This window comes from Zosterops lateralis (assembly GCF_965231275.1).
Source record: "Zosterops lateralis genome assembly, chromosome: 2".
NCBI lineage: Eukaryota > Metazoa > Chordata > Aves > Passeriformes > Zosteropidae > Zosterops > Zosterops lateralis.
In genome coordinates, this window is record NC_139763.1 from 74591656 (window position 1) to 74614678 (window position 23023).

The window sequence follows — 23023 nt, forward strand, 5'->3', positions numbered from 1 at the left end:
CTGGAAGCGGATGAGCGGCCGCGGCGGGTTCCGGCGGAAGGGGCCGGGCGCGGCGCTGGCTGGCGGAGTTTCCGCGCCTTCGCCTGGGTGGCGGGGCGGCCGCCTGCGCTCGGCGAGCTGCGCCCGCCCGTGCCCCGCTCCGCCTCGGGCCATGCTGCTGCCGTCCGACGTGGCCCGCCTGGTGCTGGGTGAGTGAGTGAGTGAGGGAGCCGGCAGGGGCGGACGGAGGGAGGGGGGCGCGGAGCCGCGGCCGCGCCGGGAGGGCTCTGCGGGCATTGTCAGCCGCCCCGGGCGCGGCGGGACAGAGCCGCCTTCGCCCTTCACCCTCGGCTGCGGCTCTGGGTCCCCCCGGGCCGGGATTGTCACTGGGATTGTCACTTAGAGCGGGCAGCCCCTGGGCTGGCCCCTCGGCCCGGCCCCTGTCGGGCAGCGAGCTCCTGAGGGATGCGGTCCTGAGGGACCAGGCCGCTCCCGGCCGCGCCTGGGCTCGGCTCCTTCACAGCCCAAGGTGGTCTCCGGTGCCACCCGCGGGCTGAGACCTACTGAGCAGGGCTTGAACAGCTCCTGCTACAGGAGGGGTTCAGGAGTGACCCCAAATCCCATGGAAGGCAGCGTTAAGGCTCAGATGGTTTGAGGGTTGTTTTTTATTTTTCCGGCCGTGTTTCCCTCACCTTTGAGGGTGCACTAAAAGTTCAGGCGTGATCAGGGTCTGTGGAAAGCACAGCGTGTTTAGGACATTGGCAGCAGCCAGTCAATTTTTTAAATGACTTTATGCTTTGGATTATTTGGGTCCTGCCTAAGGTGAGAGCAAATCGATGGTAAGCAAAAATATGACCCACATATTTCAGTCCCACATGTAAGTCTATTGGCACAGCTTGCCAAGATTTTCTGGCATCCTGCCCTGTGAGATTCAGTTTTCAGTTGTTCAGTTTTTTTCCATCCAAAGCCATTGAAGCTGAATCTCTTCTTCCGTGTTCCCCCAGCACAATTTATTTTTAAATACTACCTGAAATGTTACTTGCTACTGTCTTGAGAAAAAAAGGCTGGTAAGAGATGCAATTTTTTTTATTACTGTGAAGTAACAGGATTTTTAGAAACTCTGTGTCCTGTAAAAGAAGAGTTGAAATCGTACAAGTGAGATCTCTCATTGCACTCTTCCAAACAAGATTGGTGAAGTTTCCAGGTAGAATGCTTGTCTTGTGTGCTTACCAGAGACTTGCAGATGTAGTACACAGCCTTGGCAACATCCTGTGCACTGACAGTGATCCATCCTCTCTTGTGTCTGTTGTGGTGTGGGGCAGTCATCATGTCTGGAAAACCTCCGAGCAACCTAAGGTTGTAGAAGAGAATATTCCTTGTAACCATTTCTGTTCTGTAATAGGGATTCCTCTTCTGTGAATCATCTCTGAATTTCAGTGGGTAAACAGACTTCCAAATGTGGCTCCTCCATCTTTCTCCCCCAAGCCCTATCCCCCCCAAAATCTTTCTGGTGCTGTAAAGGCTGATGAATATTTGTTAAAGGAACAAAACTAAAATGTTAAGCTGGGCTCATGCACAGGGAGATGCATAAGAACATTTATCTTTCCCTAACTGATAGAGTGAATGTGTACTATGAGTTAGACATTTCTTAAGGTAGAACAAGATATTGAATAATTTCCATATGTTAAAACGTACATCATGTTTTTTTGTGCCTTTAATTTGATTTTGGCAACCTTAGGGACCAAATACTCATATGTCATTATGCAATGAGCGCACAAGAACTTGGAGTCAGCTGCACAGGCATTTTTAGCCTTTTGGAATGCTTTATTACCAGGGAATTGGTGTATGTAAAACATGCCTGTATGCAAGCATTCAGTCATCCTTTGTGATAATGTAGTAGTAGGCTCAAGAAATAAAAATTACAACTTTTTGAGTAAGTGTCATACCAGTACAGATCAGAGCTCCACCAGGCCCAATACCCAATCTTCCAGCCTGGACAGCAGTGAGATATCATTGTGTTTACCAGAAATACACTTTCAGCCACTTGTGGCTTGAGATTTTTCTAGGAAAATGTATTTGAAAAATTAAATAGGATATTCCTTTCCTTTCCACAGACATCGCTAACGTTTTCTGTCAGATAGGCCTGCTCATACATTGTGATTAAATTCACAGTGGTTATTCCCAGGCTGTGTTTAACTTTCAAGCTTACCTACTTGTTGCAGACATGAACAAGGGCTTGCATATTGGAAATACCATTTGTTTTCTTCAGCTATACTCAGATCTGCTGAAAGATACTTGTTTTCATTTCAACTTAAAGGGCACATGTTTCTGCAGGCATTCATGAGCTGAGGTGGACCATTTTGGGGGTCCATTGAAATAGATAACGTGTGCATATTCTGCGTTGTATAACCAGGCACATATTTTTTTTTTTTTTATCTTTAAAACATTCCATGCTAAGCTCTGCTAAGAGCGAGAAAGAAGAAACGTTTTCTTTGTGGTTCTTTGTTCTAGAATCCTTCATTCATACTGGTCTATTTCTACCTTTTGGTGTTTAAGGTGTTTGAAGATTAAAGCAGGGTTAAGAAGTTTGATTAAAGCAGAACATATTTGATGAGGAATGGAATTTTGGAAAAGAAAACATTGCCAGTACATTTTCTGTGATGGCAGCTCCTGAATCTTAGGGTTTAGGGAGCACAATTTGCATCTAGTACATTTAGCCTAAATGAAAATTACTCTAAGTGAGAGGAGGAGAAAAAACTTTTTCCGTTATTAATTCCTGTACAATGCCAATATTTTTAATAAATCTCATCCACTGTTGCAGCAGCTGTGCAGGTTTTACCTATTTTGAAACAGTACAATGTGTGGAGAATTACTCTTACATAGAAATGCATTTTATTAACAAAGTATTGTAGATTTCCATTGAAGTGTGGAATAGGATGGAGGGTTTGTTCCGCAGCCTTCTGAGCCAAGAACTTTTATTTTCTTGTGTGTACTAAAGATAAACCAAAATTTGTTTATATTGCCTCACTTCCAGTCTTGAGTACTTTGCAAATACAGTGTAATTTCAGTCTGTATTTTTTGTTCTTCTCAATCTGGTAGGAATCTGTTAAATATCTGGTAGGAACATATGTTTTGTCAAAATAACGTCACTTTCCTTTTCTTATATAGGAATTTTTAACTGATTATTCCAACACTGCAGGCAGCTTTCATACCTATTGAACAGAAGTGATGAATGAAATAGCAACATTTTCCATCTGATTTGTTGCAGGCTATTTGCAACAGGAAAATCTTCAAGCTACCTGCCATCAATTTATTCTGGAAAGCTCAGATTTGAAAGAATATGCAGAGCACTGTACAGAAGATGGTTTTATTCCAGCCTGCTTGCTGGTGAGTTTGTATTTGCAAAGCAGAAAGTTACATTGTCTTGCATCCATGGAAAACAGTATTTTCTCAGTGTATTTCTCAGGGGTTTCTCAGTGTAACAATTAATTCTCAAATGCTGCTTAAAATGTTTGATATTTGATTTGTTTCTTGTTTTCTCATCCTGTGATATTAGCAGTTTTTGGTTTCTAGTATTTAATCTCACTAAGAAACATTTAAGTGTGAAATATGCAAATTGGGTTTCAGCGTATTATGCTTAGTCTGCCTTACAGCTTTGAGGTTGATTTACAGAAGGGTGTTGTCACAAGGGTTTTATGGACTTCAGGGCTGCTTTTGTGAATTACTGAAGATCACTTTCTTATTCTAGACATGGCAGCCAATAATGTTCCATTTCAGATACATTATAAATATTTAGGTAAGGCACCTCAGATTTGTCTAAGTCTACTAAATTTTATTGACAAAAACTGTGTTCAGCCTCCTCTCTGTTCAGTATCATCTGCATTGTTCTGTGTGAAAGGTGGAATTTTGGGTGTGCACAAATAGTGTGTAGCTACATCTGTAAATATGTGTGTAGAGCTAGAGCATAATTAGTTTGCCTTTTTAACAAATATACAAAATGGAATTTTTACTATACTGTGCAAATTGCAGGGCTTCAGTATTGCTAGGTATCAAACTTTTAGTATTTATGTGTGTATCCTCTTTGTGCTCTGTTCCATTCTTCTAGTACAATAGTTAATTTCATGGCCTGGGATTTTGTCCACAGTATTCAAAATTTGCAGAAGTCTTTTCTGAGATCTAAGGTGCACCTTCTTGATGCACCTATTTGAAACAAACCATTGAATTTATTTTATTTACAAGTGTTTAGTCATCTATACTTTGGTGGTAGGATGTTGGGAACCAAGCTATGGCCAGCAAAAATTCAAAAGCCCAAATAGATTATCCAGATTAATAAAGCTTTTTTATAATCATTCTTTTCCCAGTAGAAACGTTTTTCCTATTATTCAAATAAAAGTGATATTATAGTATCTAAGAAAAAATTCTTACTGCAGCTGAAATATTTGCAATAAAGGGCTGTATTTGTCATGTAGAGTTGCTACTAGTAAACAAGACAGGAAGGTACAGTAGATGATAGTGGTAACTTTAAAATCTTAATTGTCTTTGTGTCCTCTAAAATAGCAGGACAAGTCAACGTGATAAAAAGGTTAATTCTGTGTGACTCTTAAAAGTTTTGCTTCAGACAGAGGTTCCTTCATGTTTGCATTTTAGTGTATGTTGTTTTCCAGCATGATACATACTTATTAGTGTGTTACAGCTGTTCATCATCTAATTTTCATGGTTTTATTCCATAATAAAAAAGGTGAGTGAGGGTCAGACAGCTCTAACTACCACTGTTGGGCCTTGAGATAGAGTACTTCACATTTGGGGTACTAATAGGATTTTATTCCAGTGATTGCTCTCCACGAAGGACAGTCTCTTGTGCTGAGGGTCAGCATGGTGTAGACTGCTAAAGAACTCCTTAAATATGAAGTGATACAGCTAATAAATGATACAGGTGAAGTAGAAGTCATTAGTGAAGATTCTAAGATGAGTTGGTTTTTTTTCCAGTCGCTGTGTGGAAAAAACTTGACGACTATTCTGAATGAATATGTAGCCATGAAAACAAAAGGTAAGTCTACAGAATGAGGTGTTGTTTTATTTTTATTTATCTGTTGTGAACTCCTTGAGGAAGAGGTATATGGTCTTAGAGTAATCCCCCATTTAGGCTACAGTTTGAAGGTTACCATATTACACAGCCAACAGCCACTGCTTCTAGTGATGAAGAGTAATTGATTATCTTAGTTTGCATATGCCAGTATATATTTTCACTTCAAATGTGAGCATTTTTATATCTCAAAAGCATAGAAATACAACAAAATGTGCAAAATGTATGGTTTTATGCTTGGAAAAATGATACTGTTTATTGTTTATACTATCAGTAGAAGGGGGAGGTGCTTATCTCTCTGGTGACCAGCAACAGAATGTGAGAAAACGGAATGCTGCATCAGGGGAAGTTCACATTGGACCTTAGGAAAGGGTTCTTCACTGAGGGGATGGTCAGGCGGTGGAACAGGCTACCCAGGGAAGTGGTCATGGCACTGAGCCCTGTCAGAGTTCAAGGAGAGTCTGGACAATGCTTTTATTTAGATGGTTTAGAGTTAGGTAGCCCAATGAGGAGCAGGGAGTTGGGCTCAATGTTCCTTATGGATCCCTTCCAACCTAAGGTATTTCTGTGACTCCAGGAAATAGTCAGGAGGAGTCCTATGGTATGAAATATTTCTTGTCTCATTTTTAAGACTAACTAGAATAATTTCAGAACTAAATATTTTGTATGAATGCTGTAAGACAGAGTTACAGCATTTGCTGGTTTTGAAAGCAGTTATCAAGCTTCTGAGTGTTTCCAAATCATACAGGTTTCTGATATCTGTTGTATGATTGTATTTTAGTGGTGCTTGGTTTTAAAAATCATATATGGAACATTTCTGAACTTTTTTTTCCTTTCACATTAGGTTTGACAGAAATGGTAACTGAGACACAGAAGTATTTCCTTCAAAATCCTTAGCATCTTGTAAAACTTAGTAAATTGGACTGTTACTTACCTTTCCCAACACTTTTAATCTTCTGTGCTTCAAAAAGACCAAATGTTTTTACTTGTTTGGGTACTATCATAAAATAAACTATTACTTTACAAGGCCTCTCTGCCAGGTTGCAATTTTCAAAGGCACAAAAGTGACTTGAGAATATGAATACCATTTCCAGAAGTGAGCTGGGGAGGTTAGCATGGGTTAGGTTAGCATATGTTTGCTGAGGAGTCAACACTATGTGCAAATTACACCAAGAATTATAGTAATTAATTCAGTTTCATCAAGGCTTCTAAACCAGAACTGTATCCATATCAATCAAAATTCTTTAAATTAGCAGTTAGGACTCTTTAATTAATAGAATATTAAGAAGGCAGCCAAGCACCTAAAGTTAGATGATGTCTGAAACACTCCATAATAATTATTTTGCTTGTGATTTTACTTTTTTCTCAGCATATGTAAGTTTCGGGCGTCAATTTCTTTTTCTTGTTTGTTTTAGAAACAACAAATGAAGTTCCAGCAATGATGTCATCTCTCTGGAAAAAATTAGACTATACACTTTCTCAGATCAGGTAATGTAGTTTTGAAATCAAGAAAAGTAATATTTCAGTGTAAGAGTGAGTCCCTATGTTGACCAACTCCCAACATGATTCTACGAGAATGTTTCTCTGTTTCCTCTGAGAGACAGTGAAAAAGGTGGGTATGTAAGAGCTGAGAGTTTAGCAGACATTTGAAGATTTTAAGGTGGGGCTGGCAGATGAAGAGGGCATTAGTGTGAGCATGTGGCCTTCCTGTCATAAAACAATATACTATGACTCATTTAGAATCTGATACTTTTGTGGTTACTTGATCAAAAATGAAACAGTAAGCTTCACTTGAAGGATCTGTGAGCATTGTTGGGAAGAATAAAAGTGGCAATGATGGGATTTTCCTGAAGGAATGTGTGGTTAGGACCAGACTGACATTGACTGTGTGATAGGCACTGTCACACTGAGTAGCCAAGTGCTTTCATTATGCTCCATTAATTCGTGTCACTTGCTTTATTTTTTAGGAGCATGCAGAATTCAGATTTCAGATTTTCATCCAATCAGAGGAGTAAGTAACTGAGTCAATTCCATGAGATCAGTAGGTTTTATGTTAAAATTGTCTGTTTTGGCTAAAAATAGGGGCTTTCTGCAGCCATCAGTAATGCATGTCTGTTGTCTTCAGTGTGGTCTGTGGATTCCTGTAATGATCAGGAAAGGAAAATAAGAAAAGCTGAGCATTTTGCAAGGGAGTAAAATTCTGTTATAGCATTTTCTCTGCTGAAGAAAACTTTTTGGCAGTTTACATGGTTAAAAGGTTAACAAACTGCTGCTTCACTCCCGAAACTACTGATTTAATTTGTGGTTCATAGATGAACTAAAAACATAGCCAGTCTAATTATAAAGCAGTTGGATTTCTGTAGAAGGGGAGCGTAGAAACATATTACAGTTCCATAGCATTTGTTATGTGCGCAAACATATATCCAACCAAAATACAAAAACATACTTGTTGCATTTAGAGTTGTTTCTTTCATTACAAAAGCTGAAAAGGAACTATCAACAAAGAAAAACTGCTTTACCTAAAAATAAGTTTTTCTCTGTAGTATTTTTACTCTATAAGAAAAGAGAGTGTGAGATATAGATAGTAATTGTTCCCAGATTTTAGAGTCACTGGATTGGGTGGTGTTTAAATTGAGTTGTTTAATTTTTTTAAACAGATATTGTGTGAATATGAGCAATCTTTTAAATTTCCTTTATCATATATTTTCATCTTGTTTTTATTTCCAGTACGTACAAGAAGTGGAATTGTAGAAATGAAAAGGCAGAGAATGCTTCAGCAGTCAGCTCCTGCAAACTCAGGACTGTTGTCAGTAGCCCATCAGTCAGGGCCACAGAATTCCTCTTCTGTTGTAGCTCCTCAAGTAATTCACAGGGCAACAATAAATCAAAGCATGCCACAGACAAGACTGAATACACTGCATGTGAACCAGTCACAAACTCAAGAAAACAAGATCAACAGTAAGTTGCAAAAATTTTTAACCTTTTTTTTTTTTTTTCCTGTGAAAAATTCATGGTTATCAATAGAAGTTTTCTAAAATCAGGATCATCTTCCACCAAAAAGTTCCAGAAAATTCTTGCCTTGTTTCCCAGCTCTCCGGACTGGTTCAGGTGATTAAAAGAAAATAATTGCCCAAAAGAGAGATGGGTCTTGCATACTTGCTTGCCAATGTGAGTTCAGAGATCAGAAGGGCATTAATTTGTGGTTATTCTGTTCTGTGCTCTCACCCTCACCCAAATGATTTATTTCATCAGATATGGATGATCCACGTTAAGTGGATGTATATTTCAGGATATGTTTAAAAGGAATGGTCCTAATTTCCATGATAGTCCCAAATGATTTTGTATGACTTTCCAGGAATTGATTGGAACATAGTAAATAGTGTGTAGATTTCACAGTACTTTAACAGTGTCACTGGAAAAGGTATTGGCATCATGCCTTCCTTATTTGGTTTGTTTCCCTCTCTAAAGCAGGAGGTCTCATACACATTCAAGTTCCAACATCACAAGAACGAAAGCTTCATTCAAACTTGCTTTCTCCAGGAAGGCGGAAAAGGTAAACAGGGATGTGAGTTTGGTTTGGGGTGGGTTTTTTTGTTTAATTGTTTAGAAATTAGACAGTGTTCTAACCTTTGGTGTAAATTTTCTTCAGTGGTGGAGGGTTTCAAATGTAGGATCTGCTGAGAGGGGGCCAGTGTTTGATGTTCCATGAAGGAAAGTCAAAGAGCCTAACAGTGAACTGATAGGAGGCTACTCATGCTTCTTTGTGTACACTCTGTCTTTACTCCAGTATTAGACACAGGCAAATAATCTCAGACCTGAGGCTTGGTATTCCTTCCAAAATTTCCTTTTCAATTATGAAAATTCTTAATATTGATAAAAATGTGTATTTAACTTTGCAAAACTATTGAATTGAGTAAATTTTGTCAGAAAAATATTAATATTTGCACTAAAAGTTACATGTGAAAAACTTCTCTTACACTAGTTTTGCATTTTTTATTCTCTGATTCAAATGTCCGTTTTTCCCCAAGTCTTTTCTAATCTGTCTTGATTTTTGTAATGTAAGTAATTTTAATGCCTCTGCTGATAGATGTTTTCAGAAGAGCCTACACTGTCTCCTATAAAAGCATTACATTTCCTATTTATCATCTAAATTCTTACAGAACCTAACATTTGTTTTCTTCTTTGAAAATCAGTGCTCCTTGAGAGGTCTTTGTTTTCAGTGACAATGCCCAAATCTGATTTTGAGTTGCAGTTAATTAGGATCCATTAACTGGTACCACTAGTTAGAGTAATGTGGAGTGGAGGGGCAGTAAATGCTGAATAGTGGGCATGGAATTTTGCCAGTTTGCCATTGGGCTGTTTACCTACAATCTCTAACTTTATAACTTCTGTAAAGGCAGACACAATAGATGCATAAGAGAGAATAGAACAGGTACAGCTTTTACTGCATTTTCATTATGTAGTTAATTTGCTGGTGATTAAGATCTTCTGTTTGCTAAGAAAGAAGAGAAGCACTTGATTTACTTACCATTAGGTCGACTGTTAGCAATTTTCTCATAAACTACATCATAAATTTCCTGGAATATTTCAGTGAATCTCAGAAGAGAAAAAGTATTGCAACATCTGGACCTCTTCCAGCAGCTAGAAGTTCTCAAGACTCTGAAGAAGCAGTAATAGAAAAAGAAACTGAGCCCCTAGAAGAATTAATTGATGGTAACTTCCCAGTGAGTATATGCCTACAGAAGGTATTTACATTTAAGAAACAAATTCAAGCTCAAGAGAACTAGTCTTGAACATATTGTTCATCTTGGTTTTTATAGAAATTACCTTTAGAAGATAAATGTATTGGTTTGTATTTGAACTAGTTCTTGTTTATACTAATTTCATAAAGTTGACATGGCTATGCAGAGTTTTGTTTTTCTTGGTTTATTTGCTTTGCTGAAATACCTGTAGGCTGTCAGAACACAGTAATTCCTTAGAGAATGGAAACCAGAAGGCACAATAAGCATTGCTGTACTTATAGGAAAGTAGAAGTACAGGAATGTTTTGTGTTGATTTTCATAGCAATGTAATACAGTCACAGATGACTCTTTGGTATAAAAGTCTTCTCTCTTTGAATTGATTTTTAAAATTATTTTTTACCAGTCAGAAAGTCATGTTCCTTTTCTAGTGATGTTAAAAAGAGAAACCTGACCACTTCTGTTTTCCAGCAACTGGTGATTGAAAATGCCAGAGAAAAAATCTTGAGCAACAAATCTCTTCAGGAGAAGCTCGCTGAAAACATTAACAAAATCCTAGGGAGGTAATAAAATGAATCTCTAAACTTATTCTGTATTCTTATTTGATTTATTTTTGAGTTTTAAACTAATGACATATGTGTTGCAGTGATGGCAGTGTTGCTCAGGCCCCCAAACAGACAGACAGTGGTCCCACAGAACAGGAGACTTCAATTGATGAAATCCTCGGACTTCAGGTAGGTGTAGATTGCCCTGTTCACATTGTTTTTAAGTGAGAATGATCAGTAATGGGAACTGTGCTGAACCTCTGACATCTGAGGATATTCTCGCCTCCTCCTGTCCTTTCTTTTTGTTTCTGTTTGCCAGCACAGCTGAGCCTCCCTGACACTCCCCTCTGCAGGGGCAGCTCCGCAGCCTCCCTTGCAGGGGTGTGAACTCTGATCTTGTGTGTGTGATGCTGGGCATGTTGGAGGAGCTGAGCTGGCAGGACACTGCTGTTCTGCAGGAGCTCATTTTGTGCCAGTTGAGCATTCTGAATTCATTCCCAGTGCCTGTCCAAGGCAGCATAAGCATGCAGCAGGGTCAAAGCCAAGGGAGTGGGATTGCTTCTGGCAGTAATTAGATCACACTCAGCATGGATTTAAGAACTCTGTCCCAGGCATCAGCTGCCTGCTTCTCACTCAGTCTTTTGTACCAGTCATTGGCTACCAGCTTCTCACTGGGGATCTAATCAAGAGCCTTAGAAAAGAAAAAGGAATTTAAAATATTTTGCTGTTTTCAAATACGTTTAATCTGATCTGTTTTTATGATTTGCTCCAAGATAAGTATGGATCGTTTAGTGTAGCCAGAGAAGTTATTTTTGAAGCCTAAATAATGATGCTTTTTCTTCAAATTTAGTATTTTCTTGCTTTTGGAAGAGATGTGCATTCTGCTTCTACAAACTAAACATAATTACAGTGTTCTTCCTTCATTCTTCCATAAGCCACAAGCTGGCAATCACAGAATTAAAAAGGACTTTTAATGAGGGAAATGACAATCTTCACAGCTCTCTTGAAAAAGACAGGAGAGTAGGGGCAGTTCCTTGTTTATGAAGTAGAGGTGTCTGATTTACAAATGCTCTTCTTCTGTTGCTTGGTGATTTTAGGTCAGTTGTTGTCAAAATACAGAACTAAAAAGCTGTATTCCATTCTTCTAAGCAGAAATAAAGCAGCTTCTTGATTTGGTTGGAGTTGCTGAGACAAAATCAAGAATATGACATGGAATGTATCCACCCTTTAAACCACCATATCAAAGGCTGGAGAGTGCTTAGAGGGTCTCCAGAAAGAGCTATATTATAGAATATGTAATGGGTATATGAAATAAAATTTCCATTTGCTTAGTGTTGGCTTCTAGATGTATTATATATTCAAACCTAAGGAATTAGGATTAATTTGGGGATTTTTTTTACCAGTGGTTTGCTTGTATAGGCTCACAGTATCCACACCATGTGCATAAGCTTCCAGTGTAGCCTGAGGTTTAGTCCTCCTCTTTGGTTAGTGCTGGCCATTATGCAGAGAATGGTGGGGGTAATGTCTGACAGACATGTTTAGGTTTTGGAGAACCTTATTTCTTAAACTTCTATCACTAAGATTTTTTAGCAGACACTATATTTGTGGCAGAAATGTACCCAGCATTAGTCATTGTTTCTGTGCTGAGCAGAAGCAATAGAACTAAAAACAATTTGGAAAGAAAACAATTCTTGTCTGTTTTTCCTTTTAAGTTCTGGAAGTAACTGTCTAACAGTTCTGTATATCATGTCTTTTCTCAGGGTGAAATTCATATGTCAGAAGAGGCTATCCAGGACATTCTGGAACAGACAGAATCAGATCCAGCTTTCCAGGCTCTGTTTGACTGTTTTGATTATGGTAGGGTACATTGTACTCAGTTGTACTCTTACTGTAAAGCATCCTGAATGATGAGCTTTCCCAAGCATTGCTTGACAAAGCAGAGGAATTCAGCAGACCTCTTGCAAGAGAAATGGCATTGGTCTGCCTTAATACAGAATTAGATTCTCAGATGCATTTATACACAGCTATAAAGTACAGTATTTTCCTGTGGCTGATATTCTGGGTTTGTGCTGGCTCAGTGTTAGTTTTATTGCTGTTAATTTTAGACTCTCCAGGTCTGAATGATGATAGTTTATACTTGTTTGCTATTGTAAAATTTTCAGGGGTATCCTCACAGTAACCATAAGGAGATCTTTGCACTGTGATTCGTTTAAAAGGTAGTGATAACATATATATTTGGAAAATGACATATTTAATCATTCTTCATGCTTTATTTTGTAAGTAGGAAAGAGCAAGGTAAACAAGAACTTACCTGCTGGTATTTCTGGTCGGAGTGGAGTAGAAAACGAAATCCTGGTGGGTGAGGATAGCCTGGAAACATTTGGAAGTTCTTTAGGAACAGAAGAAACTAACAGATGTAGGTTTTGTTGTTTTTTCTCTAAGATTTCTCTGTTGACTTTTCATTATGAAAATATTTTCAGACAATTTGTACATTTCAGAATTTTTTTTTTCACTGGTAATATCCATGTGGACATTTACATTGCATAAACATACAGATATACCTGCTCTGTTACAAAGTTACAGTCTATTAGATTTAACAGTAGTTCCATCAATGTACTTAAAAGTTGTACTTTGATAAGCTCCTCAGTGCAAGCAGACTATCAATAAATGGATACTTTACAGTATCCATTGTGGAACAGATAAAGAGAATATTTTACGTCTAAACATAATAATCTTTTATCTCTATTCTGTAAAGTATCTGTTCATTAGTCCACAAAAAGTCTTACTCTGGACAAAGGCGATATTAATCTGTCTCAGCCATTCTTAACAATAGTCCATGAGTAGCAGGTATTTAGTCAAAGTATATGAGAAGCAGAGCCAAGAGGTTTTTATCATGAAACAGTTTTTGTGCTTCTGGAAATCTGATGTAGTGACCTGAGTTATTTACGTGTTACATGTGTAATTATTATTACACATTAGTAATAATAATTAGTAATGTACAAACTGATTTTCCAGATTATCTAGTGTATGTATGTTTTATATATATATATTCTGCTCAACTAGAATGTAAGGTTGAGTAACATTATTTCCACTTAGTTTCATGTGAAGCAGTTTTCCATTGAGCTGATAAGTTATTTCTAAAATGCTGTGAAAGGACCATCTGTTCTAATAATTATGGATCTGGTTTATTCTATATTTTACAGGTGATAATTCTAGAGAACCATTATCCTGTAAAGGCTTTCAGTTAGGAGAAGCATCATGTGCCTTGAAGACAAGCATTAATGATGATGATATGGCTAAGAAAAATCCAGCCAGTGAACAGCTGCATGAAAACTGCAGACCAGGGAAGCAGACTGAAGTACTTCCAGCCATTACCCCTGAACACATTAGAGAGCTTGAAATTGCTTTTGACTCAGTGTCTGGTTTGACTGAACCTAACAAGAGACTTAGTTCTGGTAGCAAATGTAATGAACACTGTGCAGACACTTACGTTACAAAAGAGTCATCTACATTAGTATCTGAAAGTGAGAGTTCTATGGAAATTGAAAAAGGCCCACCGAGTCATAGCTCTCAAAGTAGTCCTAATTTAGAATATGGTCATTCTGGTACTCCACAGATTCCTTTTGTTTCAGTGGCAGAGGATACTATAGCTGGTGAAAACAAAACTGATTCTGGAAGTAAATGTCCATTATCACCAGATACATCACTGTCTGAAAAAAGACTTCCTGGAAGCCCTTCTGATGGGAGCCCTGGCCACAGTGCGCTGCTGAGGAAAAACAACTCATCCATTTCTAGCCCATCAGCAGATGCAGGAAAAGAACAGACTGTAAGCAGTGATCCAGCTGCCTTGCCTGGTGTTTCACAGGAGAACTCCAGCCACCCCTCTAACCATCAGGACCAGAGCACACAGGCAGACTGCGCTGCGGGATCTGCCCTTGACATCACGGATCTCGACAAAACAGAGTTGCAGCTTGAAGTTGTTGATACTTCTAACAAAACTTACTCAAAGGATCAGCATACACTTGATAAGCCTTGTAAGAAAGATTTTGACCTCCCTTCAGGACTGTCAAACACAGAGGGTACACAAGGGGAGATGCAAGAACCTTCATCTTCTACAAAAGTAGACACCGATAACTTATATTTCTCTTCTGGTGATAATACATGTACAGACATTTCTGTAGTATCCACTGAAAACAATCTTTCTACCTCTGAAATATGCCATTCTCCTCTCCCTGAAACTGCATCCTCAACAGATGAGTCAGGTATTGAGGCCAAAAGTATAAGCAGTGTATCTTCTAGTAGTCAACCAATGGATGTTGATCCTTCTAATATAATGTCCCTCAAGATCATCATCAGTGATGATCCATTTATTACATCAGACACGGAGCTAAACAATGCTGTTTCCAGCATCACAGGAGAAAATTTGCCTACTATCATATTGTCATCTCCAGCCAAATCCCCAACCAAAACTGCAGGCCTGCCCAAATGTCTGACTTCAGAAGACACGGAAAAAAATGTGGATTCAGCTCTGACAGAGCAGAATCTTCTTGTGCTTAGACCTAAGGATCCTGTGGTCACCTCAGTTAACACTCAGAATGAAGACTGCACTGGATTTTCAGTTGCAGGTTCAACTCATCTTTCCAGCGAAGGGGGATTTATACAGTTGATGCCAGCCACAAGCACAGCTTTTGGAAATTCAAGCAACCTTTACATAGCCACCTGTATGACTGATCCAGCATCCTTGGGTGCAGCTGTAACACCTTCAAATGTAGTTGTATTGCCTGGCAGTTCTATGCCACTGGCTTCTCAGGCTCCAGCTGTACAACAGTTGCGGACTCCTCCCAGATCCAGCAATACATTTCCACCAAACCAGACTGTCTCCCCAAACTTCCCACAGGGTAATGTCATTATAACAAAATTACTGGAAATGTGGTGTTTGTATACAGTGGGTTTGTTATTTTTGGTTTTCCCCTAAGTGCATTAAAAGTAAACAATTTTAAAATTGCTCTGTCTGCCACTTGAAACTATCCAGGAGTTACTTTCTTTTTAGTGTATTGGTTGCTGGTAGAAATGAAATAAAACTATCAGAAGCCATTGATCAGGCTGCTTTGAGTGGGGAAAAAAAAAAAAAAGCCTCGTATTTCAGAAGCTTAAATTATGTAATTTTAGCAGCATTAGATGTAGGAATCATATTTTGGTTTACACTGGGAAGCATTCTATTGCTTTGGCTAAATAAAACAGGTTTTTATTTTAACAAGATTCCTGTTATGCTTTGTGTTATAGGTATCCATATTTCATAGATCACTGAGTAGATGTATCTAGGCCTTCCCAAATCATTTCCTTAGTTTTGTTTCATTTTTCAAAACCTAGTCGGCATTAGAAGTACATTTAAGTGAATATGAATATAACATTATTTCTTTCCATGATTTAAAATCTGGTACAAGCATTTTTATTATTACTGCAATAAAATTTTTGAGTGCTTTTTGAAATGAAAAAAACAACTATAAACTAGTTATAATCACTGCATTTAGATTTCTTTCAAAAACTAAGAACTTTTTGCACTTATCTTTGAATTTCTGTGTGTAGTCATTTCAGTGAGATCAGAAGCCAGTGCAACCAGAGGCCAGTACATGCAAGGTTTTCTGTAATTAGGATTTCTTTAGGCAACTGTTCCTTCAATGCTTTTTTCATAGAGAGAGGAACAGTTTTCTTTCAGTTTTGAAAATACTCTTCCACTTTGAATTATTGTGCTAGGATAGTTTCCATGTTTTGTAATTCCCATATATCTGGCAGCTAAATAAGATATTTAATGTTACTTTTACTGGGTTTTATAAATCACTTTAATTTAAAGTTTAAACATTAAGATAGGTTTATCATATTTCAAGCTTTATTTTGAGCTACCTCTTACAAAGGAAAACAGACTTTAACTTAATTCCTTATAAACTAAAAGTAAAACTGGTCCTTACCCCGTTTTCTATAGTGGCCTATAGCAAGGACAGTAAATTTTTTCTAAAAATTCAGGGCTTTTCTTGGCACAGGTTTTTGACCATACATAATTATAAGAAATCCTGTCTTGAAGCTTTTCTTTTCACTGAAGTATTTTTAGTTTCTGTACAATCTTAACAGTTTGGTGTTTTGTAGGTTCTGCCATTATAATTGCATCTCCAGTGCAGCCAGTTTTGCAAGGAATGGTGGGAATGATACCTCTCTCCGTAGTGGGACAGAATGGAAATACTTTCTCAGCACCTGCCTGCCAGGTAGCACATCACAAATAAAGGTTTTCAGAATTAAAGCTGGAGTGATAAGAAAGGCTTTGGTAAATTTTAAGAGAATATTTTGATTCTTTCAAGGTTCTTCACATGCCTGTGGCTAATCCAGTGTGCAACGGAAGTGTCCCAAAGCTTCCCATCCCTCCCAAATCACAGAAGATTCCTGGAGCAAGAAACAAGACTAATACAGGTACCTGCCTTACTTTCTTGAGAGAGGCAGAAGAAAAGCAGAGGGTTTTAAGGACAAGTCAGTTATAAGTAAAGAAAGATTTCTAAATATTTCTGCTTCTATTCCTGGCAACTGCTGGGCTGTGTTAAGAGAAGTCTGTACCTGCAGTTAGTGACTCTTGTTTGCTCAGTTTACAAAGGACTTCCAGCATATAACACAATTCCAGTTTTGGCATCAAGCTTATTTCCAAATTGTAATGTTTCAAGGCTCTCATGAAGTTTTATAAATTTACTTTTCTTTATGTTTCTAGTTATTTTTTCATCTTGTTGGTGTTAAGTAGTTTACTGCTGCCATTGGAACCAAGCCACACAGTAATGAAGGTATTAGAAGAGTCAGGAGTTCTAAAAATTTATTAAGGAAAAATATGTGTTAGAAGTGTTGCATGTTTATATAAAATAATGCACTCTACTATGTTTTCCTTTTGCCCTTTCAGGGGAATATGCTTCTGTATATTCCTTTCATAGAGACCTTGCTTCTTTATATAGTTAATTGTAACAAAACTGGAGTTACGTTCATTTTTCAGTGTTGGAAAGGGGTAAAGAAAAATAATAGGATAGTTTGTTTTGTCTTGCCAGAGCTGTGTATTATCTAAATGTAGACAGTAAGCTCCTTCTTTGTTCTTTGCTAGTCCACTAATTAGTAAAGTTTAAAATTACAAAATACTGCAGAGTTTGTTGCTGGGTTTTTCTTTATTGGTTCTCTGTCAGGTGAAATGTCATTGTACTGTGAAGTTATTTACCTGTCATTCATTAATACTTCATCTGTTGTTCCAGGAAAACTGGTACCAAATGCAGCTGAGCCTTTGAACCATGCCAATCCTCGAACACAGAGGTCAGTAGTGCTAGGTATTGAAACTTGCTTTTTTTCTCCTGTCCTGAATTTCTTCATCCACTATTGGTGAGGAGAGGAGTGTTTTTTAGTAGTGGCATAAGCAGTACCCCCTTTCCTGCTGCCTGTCTGCCAGGAGTATTGATACAGATGTGCGCTGGGACTGGTGCAGCCCGTGCTGCAATTGTCTTGTCATTGTTCCTGTGTTAATTTTGTGTGGCTTTGTCTTTATTTTCTCCTGTCTCAACTCAATAAAAATGATTTGAGCAGAGTCTAAGCTTGGAGAATTCCCTGTTACATTTACTGGGAGATTTAAATTACTAAAACCTTTGGTTTTTTCTTTTCAGATGAGTGGTACCCATGGTTTTGTAGTGTAGTCTCATTGCCTTTACCATTCTCTGACACAAATCCAGTAGAGTTTGTTAGACTGGGTTCTGCATCTGTATTTCAGCTGTGTGAGGACAACGGCATGCTAACTTTATATTGATGAACATAACCTAATTTCTAATTGGGGTAGGTACTAGTTTTCTGTTGGGCAAATGAGAGAAGGAAGCAAGGCTGCAGTAGTAACTCTTCTTACCATTAATGGACTTCTGAAAGAAAAGGATGTTGGAACAAGCAAAAGAGTGTAGGAGGAAATCAGAAGTTCAATTTAAGTATCAGAGGTGAAATGATCTTTTATTGTAAAAATAGCACATACTTTAAAAAATGTACCTATTCAGAACTCACTTAAAATGCTGGAAAAGTGGAGATAAAATAGGAACATTAAAGTCAACTTATTAAAAAAATCCCAACCATCTATCAAATTATACCAAATACATGCATGCAAAAAGTACTGATTTTTTTAAAACCACAGAAGCAAGATCTTGGGTAATACCACTTCAATAATTCAGCTTTCTGTTAACTTTAATTGATCTCTGGATGTATGTTTTGCATTGCAAAGAGGGCAAAATCTCCCCTGCAAAGAGCTGTAATTTCTTATTTCTATTTTCTACCTTCTGTCTTATCTCAAACTTAATGGAAATAAAACAAACTGCTACCACTCACCCCTTTTCTACCATTTCAAAGGTACCAAAGTTAGCACCTCTTTTCTTGACTTTTCTTCTTAGAAATCATAGGGGCTTATCTGCAGGGAGAGAGTCTTACATAGGCATAGAGGAATAATGCTGAAGCTTCTCTTGGAAATGCAGCATAAGCCAGGCAAAGGGCACAGACACAACAGTGGTATGAGCTGACAGAGCAGAAGCATTCTTCTTTCCACAGTGCAGTGGTGGCTTTTTCACACGGACGGGGCTGGTTGTCAGGTGGAGACCACACCCCAGGGAGTTTGGATGTTGCTGTCCAGATGCCCACTGGAGATTTTTGTCTAGCCCGGTATCCCACCACGCACAGCAAGTGCAAATGGAAGGGTACAAGGCACACACACGTGATCACGTTGTCCAAAATATTCTGGCAGCCTCTTAGGAATTTCAGCTCCAAGGACTTCCACAGCCATAAGTAGTATTCTGGGATGGACTGCCCTGTCATGAGTGTGCTCAGTTTCTTTTTGAAGTAAACTACCAGCATCCACAACTATCCCAAGGTAAAAAAGTTCCCAGGTTTAGTTACATGCAGTGTCCAGACCTCCTTGTTGTGTTTTGAACCTAATACCAGTGTTATTTGATGCCCTTGGTTTTTTACTGGAAGGTACAGCAGATAGTTTCCTTTTTGTGGGCTTTCTTTACAGAGCTCTGTTGCATTTCCCCTCAGTGATCTCTCTTTCCAGGCTGAAGAGCCCTAGTGTACCTGATTGTTCAGTGATTCTGTTTCCTACCTTTTTGCCAGGAAAGCCTTTTCTGAGCTTTCTGCGGTTGTCATTCCTTACTCTTGGTCTTTACGTGTTGATGAAATATTTGTATTTAGGATGGAGAGAGCTTTTTTGAGGGATGGCTGGGGACTTCCAGCCAGCTGAAACTAAGTTGCCTAGTAAGAATAAACATATCAATGAAATGTTTTCGTCTTGTTTTCAGGCCTGGAAATTGGGACAAGCTTACCAGTGCAGAACCAGGAAGGAAAGCGGAAGAGAACTTGCCTGTTGCACCAGCAGAGAGCACAAGCTCAAATTCAAGACAGAGTGAGAGTCACAGGAGAGTGCTTCGCTTTGATAACCTCTTACCCAACCCAGGAGGAAACACCCAAATTCAGGCTACTAAGAGTTCATCCCAGAAGGAAAGAAATGAAAACCCTTTATTTGCTGTTGACTCAGCATCCTCCTCTGCTAAGGCACAGGTACCAAAGAGAGACAAAGAAAAAACATTGCCCAGAATTCTGTGTAGGCCAGAAGTCAGTAGCAACAGAAGCGCATCTGCAAAGGAGCCACAGCCCGAGCGGAAGGCGGCACCTGCAGGGCTTTCATCAGATCCCTTCCACAAGACGACGGCAAACAAAGAGAACGAGTTACGAAGGGATACGGATGAGAAGCAGAAGAACCAGGACACCGCCAAACTCTCCAACGGCCAGCAAAGCGTTGCCTCGTGGAATGAGAAGACGGTGCCTTCGGTACAGGAGCTGAACAAGAAGCAGGGGCCGCTGTTGAGCGGGGCCGGCAATGGGAAATCATCCGTGTCTGTTCCTTTGTCCTCCAAGGAGGCAAAGCGAGAACCCGCTAAAGCTCCCAGCCAAGGCTTGGGCCTGTCCAGCCCTTTCAGTAAGCAGTGCGTGGAGATGCTGCAGGACATTCAGTGGCAAAGCCCCGCGGGGAAGGCGGCTGAAAACGGAGAGCTGCCGGTGCCGCGGACGCCGTCGGGAGTCGGGGAGCGGCAGGCGGAGGACACGACGGACAGCGTGCGCACGCCCACCTGCCGGCGCTTCAGCGAGGACAGCGCCACGCCCCGCACCATGGTGCCCCCCGCCACGCCCGACCTGCCCGCCTGCAGCCCCGCCAGCGAGACCGGCAGCGAGAACAGCGTCAGCATGGCCGCGCACACGCTCATGATCCTGTCCCGCGCCGCCATCGCCAGGACCAGCGCCGCCACCCCCCTCAAGGACAACACACAGCAGTTCAGGGCCTTGAGGAGCACCGTGAAGAAAAGGAAACTGGAGGACTTAAGTGAGGGGGAGAGAAATTCTCGTTCTGCAAACAGAAAAGACCTTCAGAGCTCTCCAACACCATCCAAAAAAAAGAAAATCAAGGCAAGTACAAACATCTACTTCTTTCAGTCAAATTCTAAATGTGTATTAGGTATCTCAGTGTATACTATTTTAATGGAATGGCTCAGAGATGCTAGTGTAAATCCCTGACATCCTATTTAGATTAACCAGTTTTTCCAGCTTTGCCTCGTAAGCATACCCTGAACTAAGCTTTCTTAAGATTGGTTTAGTCTTCAGATACACACAAGTAACTCCTACTAACTCTCTAAATAGGTACCAATGACATTAATTCTTCTAAAACATGAGTGAGTTTCTAAATTCTGAGTTTCTAGGTGGAATGTAGGAATTAAGCCTAACTCAAAGTAGGCCTTACTAGAATTCAGGCTGTTCTTGCATCTTTGTTCAGTATCATGAGTGATACTCCCAGTCTCTGTAGTGTGCAGCACTGTGCCTTTGACTTAAGGATTTAAGGGCAAATAGCCAAGGTGTGAGACACAAAAAGGTGTCTTTGGATGTAAATAACCAAAAAGGAGTATAACTTTGTAATTCCCATACTTAGTTTTAGCACGCTCCTGGAACATGGGGACTGGAAATTGCTCCATTCCACGGAGAGGGGGCATGTGGCAGTGTCTTTGTGCAGGAACAGCTGCAAGGTGGATGGAAGGATAAGGAAAAAAGGAATGCTTGCAGGCTCTTCAGTTCTTTGTATTTAACACAGTTATTACTTTCCTCTTCTACAGAAAAAGAAGCTCCCAAATTCTTTTCCAGCAGGAATGGATGTGGACAAGTTCTTGTTGTCTTTACATTATGATGAATGAACAAAAGGAAGTTGAAGTGGGACCACCTGAAGCTCAGTGGAGCAGTGCTGAGGATTTGTGTGGCAAGAGAAGTTAACTCTAAAGGGCAGGTTGCACTTTCAGTGCACTAAAGTTTCACTTTATAGCAAAGTCATGCTGTTTCTGAAGCAGGTAGCAAAGTGTAAATATCATTGAGTCGGTATATGTTTATTTTTGAAAAAGCACTTGCATAATTATAGAGCCATTTAAATTGCAAAACTGTAAATTTGTATAAATGAAATGTAAGAAAGATTGTACATTTCCTGTTAGACCACGTTGTCTGTGTTCTGCTGCTTTCTCTACTTACCCTCGGAAGCGCTGGGCCGGGCAGTGAAAAGATGGGGCAGCTGCCTTGGCCACTTCTCATTGTTCTGTTGAATCTGAAAGGGACTTGAATATTCAGCTCTAACTGGCTTCTGCGCAGCCTCTCCCATGTTGTAACTGTCAAACCCATGTTGGAAGGCTTTGAACGAAATTACAAAAATACCCAGAGCTAAAGATAAGGCCAGTAAGACCTCAAAAAGTGTTTCTCATCTGGTGAAGCTTTTCTCAGTCAGTAGTTCAGACAAGAGCTTTAATTTGGACAGGCCTCTTCTGTTTACAGTATTTACTACATAGGAAGTCATTCAAACGCAAAAGCTGTTTTCAAGCAATGTACTTTTGTGTGGTGTCATGCCTCAGTATGAATACTTCAACTGAAGCAACAGCTGAACAAGAATTACTGTGTGTTCTAATTCCCTCACCTTTCATTTTTACTGCTGAGTTCTAGTCTCTTACTTAAATTTTCAGCCAGACATGGAAAAATTTGCATCTGATCTTTCTGTTTAACATAGAGGTTGTGATAGCTATTACACAAACTCTCCAAAAGGGGTGCAGGAGGAGCTCAGCCTACATTTTGCTGAATGAGCACACCTTGCTCCAAAACTGCAGAATTTTCTCTACTCGTATTTCTTCCTTTGTTCTCAAATTGTTGATGTCTTAAAAAAAATTTGCAAGTTTTCTTGTAAGAGATCTGTACAGCAACAGGGCAATGTTTCAGGTAGAATACAAGGATTCCTAAGGAACCAAGATTATGCAGTAGATGTTTATATTAAACCCATCCAATAACTAAATACTGCATAGCATTTACAGCTTGAATAAATATTTTTGTTTTAATAAAAAATTGTGTGTCTCAATGTTTTTAAGTCCCCAAAGTAGCTTTGCAGGTACTGAATAGAAAATTCCTGTTGGTCAGTTGTTTTTGAAGACAAAAAGTTGAATATTAAACACTGAGTTCTAATAACAACTGCCAGAGGGACCAAGGCAGGCAAGCACAAAAACTGTCTTAAGCATAAAATGCTTAATAGTGATGGTGACATTTAAAATTCATTTGCTGTTTGAGACTTA

The 23023-nt window shown here is 39.3% G+C and overlaps 1 protein-coding gene across 4 annotated transcripts; it reads left to right on the top strand.

Moving 5' to 3' along the window:
• Positions 1-151: 151 nt before the first annotated feature.
• NPAT (nuclear protein, coactivator of histone transcription) lies at positions 152-22793 on the top strand (the record flags this gene model as incomplete). 4 transcript variants are annotated; one of them, XM_083884677.1, is made up of 18 exons in its annotated part: positions 152-188; positions 3248-3366; positions 4966-5026; positions 6478-6550; positions 7030-7073; positions 7790-8020; positions 8531-8615; positions 9654-9786; positions 10273-10364; positions 10448-10535; positions 12107-12203; positions 12628-12762; positions 13550-15244; positions 16488-16603; positions 16697-16805; positions 17618-17675; positions 19682-20843; positions 21542-22793. In XM_083884677.1, 18 exons carry the CDS (start codon positions 152-154, stop codon positions 21617-21619), a joined length of 4413 nt encoding a protein of 1470 aa, XP_083740803.1. In that variant the 3' UTR covers positions 21620-22793. The 4 variants fall into 4 exon arrangements, with proteins under 4 accessions (XP_083740803.1, XP_083740806.1, XP_083740804.1 ...); XM_083884680.1 differs by having other exon boundaries at positions 13979-15244; XM_083884678.1 differs by having other exon boundaries at positions 12631-12762.
• Between the last annotated feature and the right edge of the window lie 230 nt (positions 22794-23023).